The 17663-nt window shown below is 35.1% G+C and overlaps 1 protein-coding gene across 2 annotated transcripts in view; it reads left to right on the forward strand.

Moving 5' to 3' along the window:
- The first annotated feature begins 6689 nt into the window (after positions 1 to 6689).
- Positions 6690 to 17663, forward strand: part of LOC126808515 (uncharacterized) — a 29692-nt gene continuing 18718 nt past the window's right edge. For both annotated transcript variants that reach the window (XM_050533281.2, XM_050533282.2), the window contains exons 1-9: positions 6690 to 7019; positions 8633 to 8819; positions 10105 to 10235; positions 11263 to 11363; positions 13721 to 13815; positions 13996 to 14192; positions 14779 to 14857; positions 15903 to 16008; positions 16845 to 16928. In XM_050533281.2, the coding sequence (XP_050389238.1) occupies positions 6823 to 7019; positions 8633 to 8819; positions 10105 to 10235; positions 11263 to 11363; positions 13721 to 13815; positions 13996 to 14192; positions 14779 to 14857; positions 15903 to 16008; positions 16845 to 16928 (1177 nt within the window). In that variant the 5' untranslated portion in view covers positions 6690 to 6822. The remainder of the gene's footprint in view (positions 7020 to 8632; positions 8820 to 10104; positions 10236 to 11262; positions 11364 to 13720; positions 13816 to 13995; positions 14193 to 14778; positions 14858 to 15902; positions 16009 to 16844; positions 16929 to 17663) is intronic.

A 17663-nucleotide genomic window follows, 5' to 3' on the forward strand; every position in this document is an offset into this window, starting at 1 on the left:
TCCATATTAACAGCCTTATGTCCAAAATGAAACCTTATCATGTCCATAATTACTCTATCATGTCCATAATAATAACCTTAACTTGCCCATAAAACCAATCTTATACCTTATCATGAAATAATAACACGCTTATCCTGTCCATAATAACAACCTTAGCATGTCCATATTAACACCCTTATGTCCAAAATGAAACCTTATCATGTCCATAATAACACTTTTATCACGTCCATAATAACAATCTTATCATGTCCATAACAACAATCTTATCACGCCCATAATAACAATCTTATCATGTCCATAAAAAAAAAAAAAACACACAATAAAAAAACAAAACAAACAATCTAATCACATCCATAATAACAATCTTATCATGTCCATAATAACAATCTTATCATATCCATAATAACAATCGTATCACCTCCATACTAACAATCTTATCATGTCCATAAAAACAATCTTATCGCGTCCATAATAACAATCTTATAAAAACACCTTATCATGTCCATAATAACAATCTATAATAACCTATCATGTCTATAATAACAATCTTGTCATGTCCATAATAACATAATAACAATGTCCATAATAACAATCTATAATAACCTATCATGTCTATAATAACAATCTTGTCATGTCCATAATAACAATCTTATAACATCCATAATAACAATCTTATAAAAACACCTTATTATGTCCGTAATAACAATCTTATAAAAACCTATCATATCTAAAATAACAATCTTATCATGTCCATAAAAACAATCTTTTCACATCCATAATAACAATCTTATAAAAACACCTTATTCCTAATAACAATCTTATAAAAACCTATCATGTCCATAATAACAATGTTATCATGTCCATAATAACAATAGTATGGCCATAATAACAATCTCATACCTTATCATGTCCATAATAACAGGCTATGTGTAAAGGTGAAAACTTGACAGCATCCGAAGCATTAATTTTACCTCCATAATCCAATAAAGTTTTAAAGATCTACAAATATAAAGAAGATATTTGATATTATTACTGGTATATGAATCACGGTGAGAGGAAAGATGGAGAGATTTACATGTCATTAGATTAATACAAATGAAATGAGGATTAATACAAAATGCATTGAATATATTTTCAAATTGACTCTAGTATATTTAGGCTTTAATATCAGCATTATGAATGTTAAAACAAATCTTTTTTTTGCACCGATGCGTGAACCTGTCAATAACCCGTCAATACTGGGTGTGTTACTAAAACAAACAGAACAAAGGTGAGTCTGAACCTGTCAATAATATTTCACACTTTTTATTTTGTGTTTACCATAGCTCACGATGGTCACATGTAGCTCATGATGGCCACACGTAGCCGCTATATGTAATGGTGTTTATAATACCTCATGATGACCACACGTAGCTCATGAGGGCCACACGTAGCTCATGATGACCACATGTAGCTCATGATGGCCACATGTAGCCGCTATATGTAATGGTGTTTATGATGCCTCATGATGGCCACATGTAGCTCATGATGGCCACACGTAGCTCATGATGGCCACACGTAGCTGCTATATGTAATAGTGTTTATAATACCTCATGATGACCACACATAGCTGCTATATGTAATGGTGTAACATCACTGTTACCAGGGAGATTAACATCAGCGCCACCTGTTAATAAAGATTCTACGATCTCTCCATCACCCTAAAATACAAAAACATAAAAAAAAATATCTATATTTAACAAAATAATGGTTGTATGTAATGATGTATATTAATATAATGGTTGTATGTAATGATGTATATTAATATAATGGTTGTATGTAATGATGTATATTAATATAATGGTTGTATGTAACCATCTATATTTATAATGGTTGTATGTAACCATGTATATTTATAATGGTTGTATCTATACATGTATTTAATCAATTTAATTTAAAATAACTGATTTGAGTATGTTGTTAGATGAAGGGGAGAGAACTGATGATGACTTACCTTGTATGTTGTTAGATGAAGAGGAGAAAACTGATGATGACTCACCTTGTATGTTGTTAGATGAAGGGGAGAGAACTCATGTTGACTCACCTTGTATGTTGCTAGATGAAGGGGAGAGAATTGATTTTTACTCAGCACTGTTTTATTATCTTTTGTATACAAGAGTTCTACTAAATCTTTACCCACTGACAAAAGAAATAAAATAAAATCATTAGCTTTATTCTGATTCATCATTTAGTTACAGTGAATATTACCATGACAATAATAATTGACAGCAATTTATATGATCTAATCTGGATGATCTAGTCTAGAAGACTTAAAGATACATTATGGGAGATTAGATAAAGAGCTGGCAGTTCTCACTATAATAGTTAAAAACTAGATAATGTAAAAGGAATTTACTGAAAATTTCAGTCAAATTGATCTACTCTAAACCGAGATTTTAGCGATTGAATTTTTGGCCTGGCCTTGATCATCATTACTAAAGTCGGTACGATAAAAACATAGTCTCGATTATCCATTTCATGATTAAATTGTGAATGGAAATCGAACAGCAAATCAAAACCTAATCCATTAAACATCGAAGGCTAGCAATGCCATCGAGAGTTATTTATGGTCTGGATAAGTTAATTAATGTCTAATAAATAATTTAGATAACATTTCAGGCCTAAAGAAAGACCTGCAATAGGCAGATTTAGCTCTTGCATAATGTATGTTTAAGTTTGAGGTGTGTGAAATGAAATAAGTTTTAACATTAACCATTTGAGCATTAACTGGACTGATGAAGACAGGGATATAGGGTTAGATATCCTACTGAACCATGCAGTGTACAATAAGTGAAACTTTGATCGAACAATTGCTCAACGCGGGCTATTCTTATTTATTTTAAATTACAACTATCAAGGGATCTCCTCAATCTATTTTAAAAGAAATACAAGCCATACCTCCTGATATACATGCTATATGAAGTAAACTAAGTCCTGTGTCCGTTTTTTCACCAATATTCTCATCCGTCAATAATCTAGTCACTCTTACTACATCTCCTCGACTGGAAAATATATAACATATACCTGGTTATATACAACATCTACCTGGTTATAGACAACATCTACCTGATTATATACAATATCTACCTGATTATATACAACATCTACCTGATTATATACAACATCTACCTGGTTATATACAACATCTACCTGGTTATATACAATATCTACCTGGTTATATACAATATATACCTGATTATATACAACATCTACCTGGTTGTATACAATATCTACCTGGTTATATACAATATCTACCTGGTTATATACAATATCTACCTGATTATATACAACATCTACCTGATTATATACAATATCTACCTGGTTATATACAATATCTACCTGGTTATATACAATATATACTTGATTATATACAACATCTACCTGGTTGTATACAATATCTACCTGGTTATATACAACATCTACCTGATTATATACAACATCTACCTGATTATATACAACATCTACCTGATTATATACAACATCTACCTGGTTATATACAACATCTACCTGGTTATATACAACATCTACCTGGTTATATACAATATCTACCTGAGATACAGTTAGATTATATGAAATGAACTGAGGTTTAACATTCTACTCTTCTGCACCGACTGGGCTAGTGAAGACGGACATATGCTATGCAGTATTTTATGAGGGAAATTTTGCTAAGACAGCCCCGTTATATCGAATTCTAACCACCAAGGGATCTTTTACATGCACTCTTGTTATACAAAAATAATTATTCAAATCAATTCCTTTTAAATTAAAGATACATTGCCAGAAAAGTATTTATAGGGTAGTTACTTCCAATAAAATTATGGTACATTTAGTATTTATACCCACCTACAAGCCAGCTGCAGTTCTGACCAATCAGAATCTCTTGGTCGTAAATCTTCAATAGCTTTAGAACGAAACAGGGCGTAACTCTCGCTGATCTTCTTCTTCAACTCATCTGTACATAAAACAGTTTATAACAAACATTACATATTGAATGAACAACCACATATAAAACATACATTACATATTGAATGAACAACCACATATAAAACATACATTACATATTGAATGAACAACCACATATAAAACATACATTACATATTGAATGAACAACCACACATAAAACATACATTACATATTGAATGAACAACCACACATAAAACATACATTACATATTGAATGAACAACAACACATAAAACATACATAACATATTGAAGGAACAACCACACATATAACATACATTATATATTGAAGGAACAACCACACATAAAACATACATTACATTTTGAAGGAACAACCACAAATAAAAACTGTGAGCTTTTATTGATTTTCACCACGGTTCTTAATCCATTTAGAAATGAACCGGCCAGAATTGGGTCAAATGAGGTCCCATAGGAAATGGGTTAATTATAAGCTTTACATTCCCTTTAATATAACTAGAATTCAAAAATAATTCCATCCGTGCAGAAACAGCCCCAATCAAACCCCTAATTCAGCTACTGTGTGTCCAACCTATTTATTTTTGTCTTTTTCCACTTACCTACACAGGATATTGTTGGTCTAGATTTATAGTTGCCCATTTTCTTCTTGGTCTTGATTTTATACACCTGAGCCCGGACTTATACACCTTGGTCTGGACTTATGTACCTTGGGCTGGACTTACACACTCTGGACTGGACTTGCATTATCAAAATATTCCAGCTATGATTCTAGATCATTATAAAGACAGGCTAGCATGTATTTGTTCATCACATCCTAAATAAAATAAAACAATTTATACAGTAGTCAACAATACAGGTGTACAGCTTGATGTAACTTATACAGGTAGTCAACAATACACGTGTACAGCTTGATGTAACTTATACAGGTAGTCAACAATACAGGTGTGTAGCTAGTGTGAAAGTGTGACTAATTATAATACCCATCACTATTGAATACACAAACCTGGCTAATAGTGGTGTTTATCTTTCTATAGTTATCACTTGTCTGTGACTTCACTTCGGTGGAAGCCAGGCCAGGAAATAACGGTTTAGATATATCTGACAAAATGTCAGGCACTAATGAAATAGTACCGGACATTTTCAACTTAGTGCCGGACATGTGTTAATAATATCAATAAAAAAGACAAATCAGACAGGCACCAAAGGTTTTGTGCCTGAAAAAGCCTGAATCTGTGCCTGACATTATCTGTGACAGGTGCCTTTTTTCCAGGCTGGGTGGAAGCGGACGGTAAATAAAGCTATTTCACACATTCTATTGTCATGATTTAAACCGTAATGACATAAAACCTACTTACATGTGTAATAGCTTACCTACTGCCTGATTACTTATCAATTTAACTGACCAGTAAAGATTATGTATATAAAATTAGGACTTAGATCTGATTGTAACATACATGTAAGTAAAAGTCATGTTTTTATCATAGGGATCGATAAAAACTTTACAGTGACGAATCAAAACTACTAGACTGTGTTCCATACAAGGCTACATTTAATATATAATAAGTTCTACATGGCTAGTACAGTAGATAAGAATAAAGCATATACATCGAATAAATTAATTAAAGATACATATGTTAAGAGCTAAATCTGCCTATTGCAAGTCTTTCTTTAGGCTGCAGATGATATCGAAATTATTAATTAGAACTTTATTTACATGACAAGCCCAAAACTAACTCTGTAGACCCTTGGATGGATTGGATACTGTTTGGTTTTTAAAGAGTAGTCCATATAATATTTAAATCAATAAATGACTGACCAAGCTAACATTGAGCGTTAATCACTAACTGTCGATGAAAGGCCTGCCAATCAAGGGTACCCTAGCCATTGAGAATGTTACTTGATAATGGAGAATATGTGACTGGAGTTATCGTCTGTCAATCAAACGATCTGCAATTCTCAGAGACAGTGCGGAGATAGTTGATCCCTATTTCTAGTCCAAACTTACAATAGTGAAAACTTCGTTCAGAATAAAGTAATTTGACTGAAATTTTCAATATTTTCTTTTTTTATCATTTATTTTTGAATTATAATAGCAAGAATGGCCAACTCTTTATTAAACTCTTAACTAATGTACCTTTAAGGAAGCCCTTCAACAATGCTAATAAGGGCGACTCGATCACCAGTGTGGTATGCCAGAATTGGTCCTATGTGCTGTATACATACAGATACAAAACCTTAGAACGCTCAACTACCTTGGCTGGGGTCAAAAATGGAACAGTTTGTATTAAGGAGTGTGGGGGGGGGGGGGGAGTTCTGAAAAATCAAACTCAGTGGTGGCATAGGAGGCCACTGGTTAGAGAATCTTCTACAAACGTTCAGTTCAATCTATAAACGAATCGCTCTTTCGACAACTTATTCCATTTCCATAACAATAAAAATTAAAATAACGACTAAACTAACGTTGAGAATGAGATTTAGTAATTCAAAAACAACCAAAATAAAACGATTTGCTAACTTCCATAATATTTTGTTGACTAGACCTTTTTTTACGTTACTGTATACGAATTTAATGCAATAAATAGCGGCTTTGGTGGTCTTTTATCGAGAAAATAAACTTTTGATAGGACTTTTTCTGCTAAATACAGGGCGCTGACATATTGGATCTCGCAGTGTCCCGTTATACGAGATATAACGAGACTGGCTGTCAAACATTGGATACGATGTAAACAAAATGGAAAATGCTGCTGTTTTTTGTAATTTCAGGAAATATAAAAGTGCCTTTAAATTCTAAATGATTGAAAAGAACTAGTGCTCAACCTTTTTAATGAAACTGTCGTTGAAAAAATGGCATGTAATTGGAATAAAGAGGACTATTTTCCCCATCTATTGAGGACTGACTCGACTTCTCATGCGGCACTAGAAAAATTGGTTGATGATTTGCATGCAGAAAAGGATCGCACGATCAGCTCGTTTCTGTGTCATTCCGGATCAGAAGATTTCCTATGGGGTTTGGTGAGATTACTAGGGGAAGATATCACCAGGTACAGGATTATACCCCCCCCCCCCTAATATTTAAAGTTTTAATAATGTCATATAAGTATAAGTATTTTCAATAACAGAAATTTTGTTACAGTAGGCCTACTACTAATAATAATAGCTGGATATTGTTGAATTTTTATTATATTTTTGACAGTCATGCCAACGGCCGAAATGGTTCATTTCATTGCTTGTGAGGTGGGTAAGGGCTCCAACAAGTTTGAGAGTGAGTTTTCTCTGGGTTCTCCGAGTTCCTCCAAAGAATTCTATAGCTATGTGCATATGGGCATAAGTCAGTCCCAAAATGACCTATGTTAGGCATTAAGTTCACATTATTTAGCCAGTTTCACACTTTCAGCACCCCCGCCCCCCCCCCCAATTTAGAAAGTTGAAGTTGAATTAAATATGTGAAAAATGTCAAAATAATATCCTTCATCTACGCCCACCCATCACAGACACTCCCAGCAACACAACCACCAAATTTGCTTCACCATAAAATGCATGGTTTAGGAGAAGAAATTAAAAAATTAAAAATCTATGAAATGGCCTAAAAGTGCCTTTTTTAAATGCACCGCCCCACCACAGGCCTATGGATCTTAAATCCATTTGAACCTAGGGATTCCCCGGTTGTACATGACAAGAAGTAGGGTCGCCTGTCCAACCTCATGGATTTTCTTTGGGTCCTCCGGTTTCCTCCCACTGCTAAAGACCCCTATGTGCAAGCGAATTATTGAAATAAAATTGAACCATATGTTAGTCCTGAAATGACCTAGTTTGTGTTGAGTGGACGTTAAACCCAATTTCCCTATCTCTGTGTCTTGAATGTTGAACCTAGGAATATCTTATTCTAGGAGAGAAGAAATGAAATGCGGAGAGAGAGAGACACTTGATTTAGGTAATTTTGGGACTAACATAATATGCACAATTTTATTTCAACCAATACTTAAGTATAGGGATCTTTAACATCAGGCGGAAAACTGGAGGACCCAGAGAAAAAATAGGGGTCCTTAATATCGGAGAGTAAACAGGAGTACCCAGAGAAAACCTATAATGAGGTTAGACAGACTAGCCTTCTGATTAATTTAGAATCCCTCAACTCCTCATATGGTTAGTTTTTAATATTCCTGTATTTCACCACAAAATGTGGGCCCTTAGCTGAACCGCTCCCTTTCCATTGGACGCAATACGAAGTCAACGACCAACATGCCCATATCAGTATGGGCGCCCTGTAAAGACAAGTGACATTGGTTAGGCTGCCCCCGCCCCCCCCCCCCCACTAGCAGTAGCAACAGATCTGAAATGGCAGAACTGAAGGATGTTAAACTCCATGTCATTTCACCACAAAATACATATTTTTATGATTTTAGGTTGTTTTTCAGTATGTAAAATGTAGTTCTGATTATATTATAAATTAGTACCAAGCTTATGTTCAATCAAACAATTTATTAATATCAGCCTCATCTTCTATTGATACTAAGCCCATACAGAAACCTCATACACATGGAACTACTGGAATAATATTTTGGTTCTATTTTGCGTGAAAGCTGCACCGCCGGTACCAGATATTTTTAACCCAAATTTCTTACAAAGATTAATTTTTCTTTTAACATTGTTTCAGAGTTGCTGGAAATGCTGCCTATATTATTGGTACATTGGCCGAGTCGGAGTTGGGCTGTTACAGAGTTCTTGCCCTTGCCCACTCTGGTCGTGCCGAGAGTGAGAAGATTCTACCAAACCTGACGCGGATGCTGGCTTTCAATGATTCTGAATCCGTCATGAATGCTGCGGGTACAATGGGAACTCTGGTATATTTTTTTATAGTTCAGTTTTGTGTCATCGAAGTAGCATTCTGGTCCCGAGTTCAAAAAGCATTCTCAGATTTAAAGTTAAAAATTTACTCAAAATTGTTCGCCTTATTCTAACTAAAATATAGCCCATTATAAAACTTTTGTTGTTTTAATGTATCAAATACATCAATAAGAAATTATGTACAAATTTTTGTGTTTCTGGATCAAAGATATTTCTCATAAACAGTGATTGAAAGTTGAGTAAATTCTTAACTTAAGTCTGAGATTGCTTTGTGAACTCGGTGCCAGGCTTGTTAGACCAGAGGCTCAGTGCAGGAGGTGTCCATCAAATGGGCACAAAACCAGATCCAACTTTTCTATGGTAAAATTTTCAGTGTAAATGACCTCATTTGTCTTTTGACCCCAAATATCTCGAAAATGCCCCAATGGCTGACAGATTACCACTAGGCATCGTATTCTAATCAAAAATGCGGTAGAAAAAATTGGGTCTGGTTTTGTGCCCATTTGAGCCTAAGACCATGTGGTTGGGCGTATATTTTGTTGCCATGTAAACTATGTTTGTAATCCGCTGTGTGTCATCTATATATGATTAACAGAGGGTTAATTTTCTAAGCTTTAACCAGTTGAATCAGGATTTCCTGAAGGTTCTCTGGTTTGCTTTCCATTCCCAGCTTGTACGTGACAAGGTGTAGGGTCGCCTGTCCAACCTTGTGGGTTTCATCCCACAGCTAAATTCCTCTATGTGCAAGTGAATTATTGAAATAAAATTGAAGCATATGTTATTAGTCCCGAAAGGACTTAATCTGTGTTAAGTGGACTTAAATCTCTCTCTCTCTCTCTCTCTCTCTCTCTCTCTCTCTCTCTCTCTATTTCTCTCTCTCTCTCTGCAATAACAGTTCATGAGTGGTGGTGGTTCAGTGAGTAAGATGTTGGCTCGCTAACCTGGAGCTCTTGGGTTCGACCCCCGGTGTTTATCCAAGAACATTCATCATGATTTTCCCCTTTGTCAGTGGTTCAGGATGGAGGGCTTGGCAAGGGACAATGTGTAGTTGTTCGGATGTCACGAAAAATCGATATACCAATTGCACCATGTTAGTCCCGAAATAATGATATACCAATTGCACCACGTTAATCCTGAAATAACGATATACCAATTTCACCATGTTAGTCCCGAAATAACGATATACCAATTGTACCATGTTAGTCCCGAAATAACGATATACCAATTACAGTTTGTTAGTCCCATCATTTTCATTCCCCATTTTATTTTTCTCTGGTTTAGGCCGAAAGTCCCCAAGGTCGTGATTGGATGTTATCAGTTTCCTGTTTAAATATGCTATTAGATCATGTGACAGCATTATTACATACAGAAAATATGTGGACAGCAAGTAATGCAGCTCTTGTTATAGCCAGGTAGGTCCTCTTATACCCAGGTAGGTCCTCTAATACCCAGATAGGTCCTCTTATACCCAGGTACAGTCGGGTATAGATCCTAATAGGCAGGTAGGTCGTAATACCCAGGTAGGTCCTAGTAGCCAACCTGAGGGAGCCATGTAGGTCCTAATATTTCTTTGGAGTGGTTGAGTGACAGAGTAGTGTAAACATGTTCACTGTTTATTGTAAGATCTGATAAATATCCCTAACAGATTAACTCTTGTTTTTTTTTTCTGGTTCCTATTATAATGGTTCAACCATGACACAATCTGGTGCCTATTATAATGGTCCAACCATGATAAATCGACCTTGATTAGAGGAATATTGTTTTATTTATGTGTTTTTATTTTTCGTGATAACTTGATTTAAATTATTGTCTGACCTAGTAGTACTCTAATACCCAGGTACAGTCAGGTATAGATCCTATTGTCTGACCTAGTAGTAACTGTAGACACATGGATGAGACAAAAACACAGACATTTTAAACTTGAAATAAATAAAAAATAAAGAAAACAAACGGGGGCCCTGTTCTAGCCAGAAAAATTGGTGCAGATAAGTGAAAAGCTAAAGCCCATTCCATTTAAAGAATCTACATGTAAGTCTCTAACTCAATGTAATCCAAAGTCTTCGACATTGCAACCACGAATTATTTGTCAGTTTAAAATAACATTGATGTTGTGATCTTACTGGGAAAAGATGGGCTTCTGATATCCAATATTTAAGATAAAATAAACATTTTACCATTGGTACAGGGGACTCGAAGAATGAGGCTAGACATATTCCACAAGTCATGTCAAACGGTGACGCCATGCACAATAAATATGGTTGTAGATTGGAATAAGCAAATGCTAACGATTGCCTTTCGATTGAGACGTCTGGCGTATTTCGCCAAATATAACTGATTAGGAATTAGAGTAAAAACAGAAAAGATTGAATGTAAATCAATTTATATACATTCCTGTTTTGTCAGGTTAAAACGTGATTTGATGTTGGGGTATATTTACAGATTATCGATATCAGAAGATGGTTGTAATAAAATATTAAGTCATCCATTGTCGTTAAATATCCTCGTTAAGCTCATCATGTCACTCGGAACAGACGAAGCAGGTTAGTAAACACTTACTTTAAAGATACATTAATCCAGTGGTTCTCTGATTTTGTTGGGGGATTGGATGGCTGAATGGTTAGCTTGCGCGCGCTGTATCTTAAAGTCTGTCATTGAGACGACTGGCGTGGTTTCGAATCCCCGGTTGTACTTGACAAGGAGTAGGGTCGCCTGTCCAACCTCGTGGGTTTTCTCCGGGTCCTCCAGTTTCCTCCCACTGCTAAAGACCCCTACGCGCAAGCGAATTATGTAAATAGAATTAAACCATATGTTAGTCCCGACATGACCTAGTTTGTGTCAAGTGGACTTAAACCCCATTTCTCTCTCTCTCTCTCTCTCTCTCTCTCTCTCTCTCTCATGTTTTTTATGCCAATGGCACACATTAGAACACCTGGCTAAATATATATGAAAAATGTTTTGATTTTGTAATATAAAAACATGGTAAGTCAGACAGCATACAGCCCTAGACACAGACAAGTCATAGATACATAGAGTGACTCAAACTAAATAAAGAAAAACACAGCTATGAACTTATCAGTAGACACCTGTGAATACTCAACTTAGGAATATCTCGTGGCCCACCTGTGTGTCATGGCACACCTGGTTGAGAATCACTGCATCAATCTCTCTATTGCAGATCTTTCGTTTGGGCTCAAACGTTATTTAGATTATTAATTAGACATTTAATAACATGAATATCCTATAATCTACTATGTAGACCATCGGATGGTTGTGATTTTTAACAGATTTGAGCATGATTTCCATTAAATGATTTAATCTAAAAATGGATAATCAAGACTTTGTTTATTATTGTAATAACAGTAGAAATGAAAATCGTGACTACGCTGTACTTCAAACAGTTATAACCTTGCTCAGAATAAAGTAATTTGACGTCAATTTTCAATGGATTACTTATTCATTATATATTTTTGAACTATGATAGCAAGAACTATCAGCTGTTTATCTAAATCTTACATACACATATCTTTAAAGTAGTAAAACTGTTGTTAGGCTATAGTATATATCTTATAAGGGGGTTGGATGGCTGAATGGTTAGCGTGTGTCATAAGGTCTGTCGTTGAGTCAACTGGTATGGTTTCAATTCCCGGGTTGTAGGAGTAGGGTCACCTGTCCAATCTCGTGGGTTTTCTCTGGGTCCTCCGGTTTCCTCTCACTGCTAAAGACCCCTACGGGCATGCGAATTATTGAAATGAAATTGGACAATGTGTTAGTCCCGAAATGACCTGGTTTGTGTCAAGTGGACGTTAAATCCCATTTCTCTCTCCTATATATTTATATCTCGTACTGAAACATTACATAGTGTAAAAACATACATCTCTAATACACCATGTTTCTTACAATTGAAAATCTATAAATTAGCAAAAACTTGATTCAATTCAAAATTATTGTCGGACGAAAAACTGAGGTCCCTTGTACACTTTGGCATGCACGTAAAAGATCCCTTGACAGTTGGAATTCGATATAAGAGTAGGCCGTAGCGCCGCTGTCCAGGCAAAATTTCCCTCATAGCACACTGTATGGCGTATGCCCGTCTTCATTAGCCCATGTTAGGAGCAGAACAGTAGGACGTTAAACCCCATTTCATTTCATTTCCAAAATAATTGTCTATTATTAATCACACTATCTGATTCAGAAATTGTAACTGCTTGTACTTAAAATATTCTTGAATAATTCCCATTATTTTATCTTTTGATAGCATCGTTTACTGTTAACTAATTTTATTTGGTTTGTTAACTACAGTGAACTCTGTCAATTCTGACATCGTACAGGATCAATACAATATGCCGGATTACACAGCATGTCCGAATACTCAATTGCCTCAATCAACCCAATAAACAAAGCCCAACACATGTCTTGTGCTCGCAGATAATTGATTAGTGATTGCTTGTCGGTTAACACCCAAAGATTATCCAGTGTTAATAAAATGCAAATTGTGTGACAGGAACGCTGATTGATGTCGTAATTCGAAATATTCAGAATCTGGACTACTCAAAACTTTTTCTGTTGAAGTAATAAGGAAATAAATCGGGAAATGAAAATGATGACGGATTTCACAGAATGTCGTCATATTCAGATGTCAGAAGTGACAAGAGAGTACTGGAAGAACAAGATGCCTGTTTATATCTGTAATTAAACAGGACACAATTGTTATGGGAAATCACTGCACATCGTTTTTACAAGTATCATCTTATCGTTATCAAGCACAATGAGGTAAACTTGAGGTCAATTTATTAGAATAAAACCTTTGATTGATTTCCCATATAGAATTGTATTCTGTTAATTATGTTCTTCTATCCCTGAAAGTCACTTTAAGATTATAAATTGACTTGTTTTACAGGACGGGGGATGAATGCAGCATTTGCTATAGGAAGATTATGTGATATGGAATCTGGAAGACAGAGGCTACTGACATTACCTGAATCGGATAAAATGGTGAGATGAAAGATCATGGTTTTCTCTGTTTTCGTTCCATTGCTATCACAAGCAAATATCATTTATGAAAAGTGAAAGATATCTCTTAAAAATCTCTCCAAAATCTGACATATTTCTCTTTTATAAAATGAAATTTTGTACCAAGTTTAAATTGTGTTCAATGTTTATTTTTTGTGGTAGATATCATCTTTAGCCCGTATGTTGAGTTGCCCCGATCTCGGAGCCAGTAAGAATGCATGTTTTGCTCTGAGTTGCCTAGCAACTAACGATGAAGGCCATAGTAGATTATTAAAGAATCCTCTTATAGAGGAAGTTTTGTCGGTGTTATCACATTTGTTGAAGTCTGAAGATAGCGAGACAGGCTGGTTTGCCGCCATGTAAGTTTATTACATATATATCTTGATGTATTTTATGAGTATTTGGATCTAGAATTAGGTTGGGAGATATCTAGCAAATGATTTTATGTTGATTACACAGTTTTGATATTGCAAAATATTCAAACAGCTAACACATGTTTTAAATGAATATACTTTATATATTTCTACTCAGTTAGTTTCTACTACAGACATGTCGGACCGCAGACCGCAGACCGCAGACCGCATGGTTTTTCTTATCTATGATTGGTCATACACGGGAAGTAGTATTATGTTAGAATGGTCAAAAGTCACTATTACCATAATATACTCAGTGTAGTTATTTCAATACTGTAACCAAAGATTAATACATAACAGATATATATTTGTGTATATTTTAGGACTATTCTGTATTTTTGTATATTTTATGTATTTTTGTGTATGTTTTAGGACTATTATGTATATTTGTATGTTTTATGACTATTATGTATATTTGTATATTTTATGACTATTATGTATTTTTGTATATTTTATGTATTTTTGTATATTTTAGAACTATTATGTATTTGTTTTTGTTTTAAGGACTATTATGTATTTGTGTATATTTTAGGACTATCCGTACACTAGCCAGTCAGCCTAAAGGATGTGTAAAACTTCGAGATAATCAGCCATTACAAACAGCATTAAAGGTAATACTTACTCTAACTAAAACAAGCAATTATTGTTGTGTGTTTTAGACAATGAATTTACAACAACAAATGTCCCATAATCAAAACAGAACATCCCTTGGTGAGGGTTTGAGCCTACTAGAAAATTCTTTGGGCGTCCGTATGAGATAATTAATGGAGGTTGTGTGTACACAATGGGTTTTTACCTAATAGACTGACAAGATTGCAGAAAAGTAGGCCAAAGCGCTGCTGCCAGGGCAAAATTTCTCCTATAGCAAACATTATGGTGTTTGCCCATCGTCATTAGCCCATATGTTATTCTCAAAATGATTTAAAGTAGCTAAGTCTCTAACTCAATATCATCCAAAATCTTCAACATTGAAAACACAAATTATTTGTCAATTTAAATCAACATTGATGCTGTGATCTTACCGGAAAAAGATGGGCTTCTGATATCCAATGTTTAAGACAAAATAAACATTTTTGCCATTGGTACACGAATCGTGTACCATAATGCGTTTCAGCCCCAGTTCTAGCAAGAGACTCGAGGAATGAAGCTAGACATATTGCACCAAACCAAACGGCGTATGTAGACTTGAATAACCAGGCGCTAAAAATTTGCATTCGATTGAGACTTCAGGCTTATTTCGCCGAACATAACTGATTTGAAATTAGAGTAAAAACGGAAACCATTGAATGTATATCAGTTTATATACATTCATATTACAGTATTATATGAGTTCCGACCCACTTATGTCAATTTCTAGGTCCTAAATGTTAGCGATTTAGCTCCTTTAAGTAAAGTGTCAATGAAACATTATTCATTTATTTTTGTAATATGGATGCATTTTATGTCAATTAACGACAGGGATGCTATTTCAAAAGTTTGCTTATCAGACATTTTTAGTTAATAGAGGCCAGAATTATGTCATCAGCGTCTAGAAATAAGGTCATTAAGCTTCTGTTCACCTTGATAGATCTCAACTAGAAATATTTCTTATATTATATGTACTACGCAACTTAGCAGCAGCTGTACTTGACGTAATATGTATGAGTTTAATTTCAGTTAACGGCAGCTGAACCTGATGTCAACGTGGATTTAAAAGAGGAAGTAGAGATAACTCTAGATATATTAAAACGTCTGGAAAAACCAAATTTACCTGTTATTGAAGGTACTTGTTAAACATGTATTTATAAAATAAAACAGTTCAGAAACCTGCTGCTTGTTTAATCAAATGTAATTACTCGGTACTGGAAGCCATTTTTTTCAAATTTCCCATCTGTAAAATCAGTGCCTGCAGGACTGACAGGGAAAGTGGCCCAAGTCATTCAGTCATAGGTTTTCTCCGAGTCCTCTGGTTTCCTCCCACAGCTAAGGACCCCCTGCATGCAAGCGAATTATTGAAATAAAATTGAACCATATGTTAGTCCCGAAATGACCTAGTTTGTGTTGAGTGGACATTAAACCCCATTTCTCTCTCTCTCTCTCTCTCTCTCTCTATTGATGTTTACACACCTCCAGACTATATCTCCCATAGCAAATGGTGATGTTTTAATGTCATTAGCGGTTTGTATTTCACCTGCACAAGGTGATCGGCGGTTGATATCTCGTGATAACCTTTATTATTATTATTATTATTATTATTATTATTATTATTACAGCATATTTATAGTACACCCTTTCATATAACATGTTCAGGGGCACTTTACAAAGTGACAATGTAAATCACACATAAACAACAAGATTATGGGCATGTTAACGATTGTATACAGAGTCAGTTAAAAGCCTGATTAAATAAATGTGTTATAAGTTGTTTTTTAAAAGAATATAGAGATGTACAACATCTTAAACTTTATAGTTTATATTAGTTTATAGTTTATAGCAATCTATTTCCACTGCTGTAATTAGAAATAAAAATTGTATGGGCAGCTAGCTACTACTATTAACAGTTTGTTAATTTGTTTATGTAAATGAAATATATTATTTATCTATATTTGATGATACAAGCAATCAATGGCTCAGAAGTCAACATTCAGTGGCAAGAAGTCAAACCCAAGAGTGGCCTTGAAGTTTCCTATCAAGTTTTGGAAGGTAATTAGATTATCCACTTTGAGCTGATAACTGGGTGATCTGGTCGAGTGGTCTCGATCATTAGGTATCTCATTAAGTCAAGTCAAGTTGTTTCGAAACAGGCTCCAACCTTGTTGGTTTTCTCGGGGTCCTTCGGTTTCCTCCCACAGCTAAAGACCCCTATGCGCAAGCAAATTATTGAATAAGATTGAACCATATGTTAGTCCCGAAATGACCTAGTTTGTGTCGAGTGGACGTTTAACCCCATTCTCTTTCTCTCCTCGATACAGCCTTGAAAATGACAATGGGTCGGATCGCCTGCCCAACCATGTATGCTAATTTATCAAAATCCTGGATATATAGACTATGAATTTTGTACCTCTACCTTATTAACACACCTTATGATTGCCAGGAATCACACACCTTATGATCGCCAGGAATCACACACCTTATGATCGCCAGGAATCACACACCTTATGATTGCCAGGAATCACGCACCTTATGATCGCCAGGAATCACACACCTTATGATTGCCAGGAATCACACACCTTATGATCGCCAGGAATCACGCACCTTATGATTGCCAGGAATCACACACCTTCAGGTCATCAGTCTTGTCTAGAAAACAAGAACTGATTTTTATTGTCCAATCAGAATCGCTTAAATAAATCTGACTAATTGAAAGACTCAGCGAGTCGTTTTACACGATCATATTTTCGACTCTTCAAACCCATAATGTTGAGAATTGAAAGTATC

This window comes from Patella vulgata, chromosome 1 (genome assembly GCF_932274485.2).
Source record: "Patella vulgata chromosome 1, xgPatVulg1.2, whole genome shotgun sequence".
Lineage (NCBI taxonomy): Eukaryota > Metazoa > Mollusca > Gastropoda > Patellidae > Patella > Patella vulgata.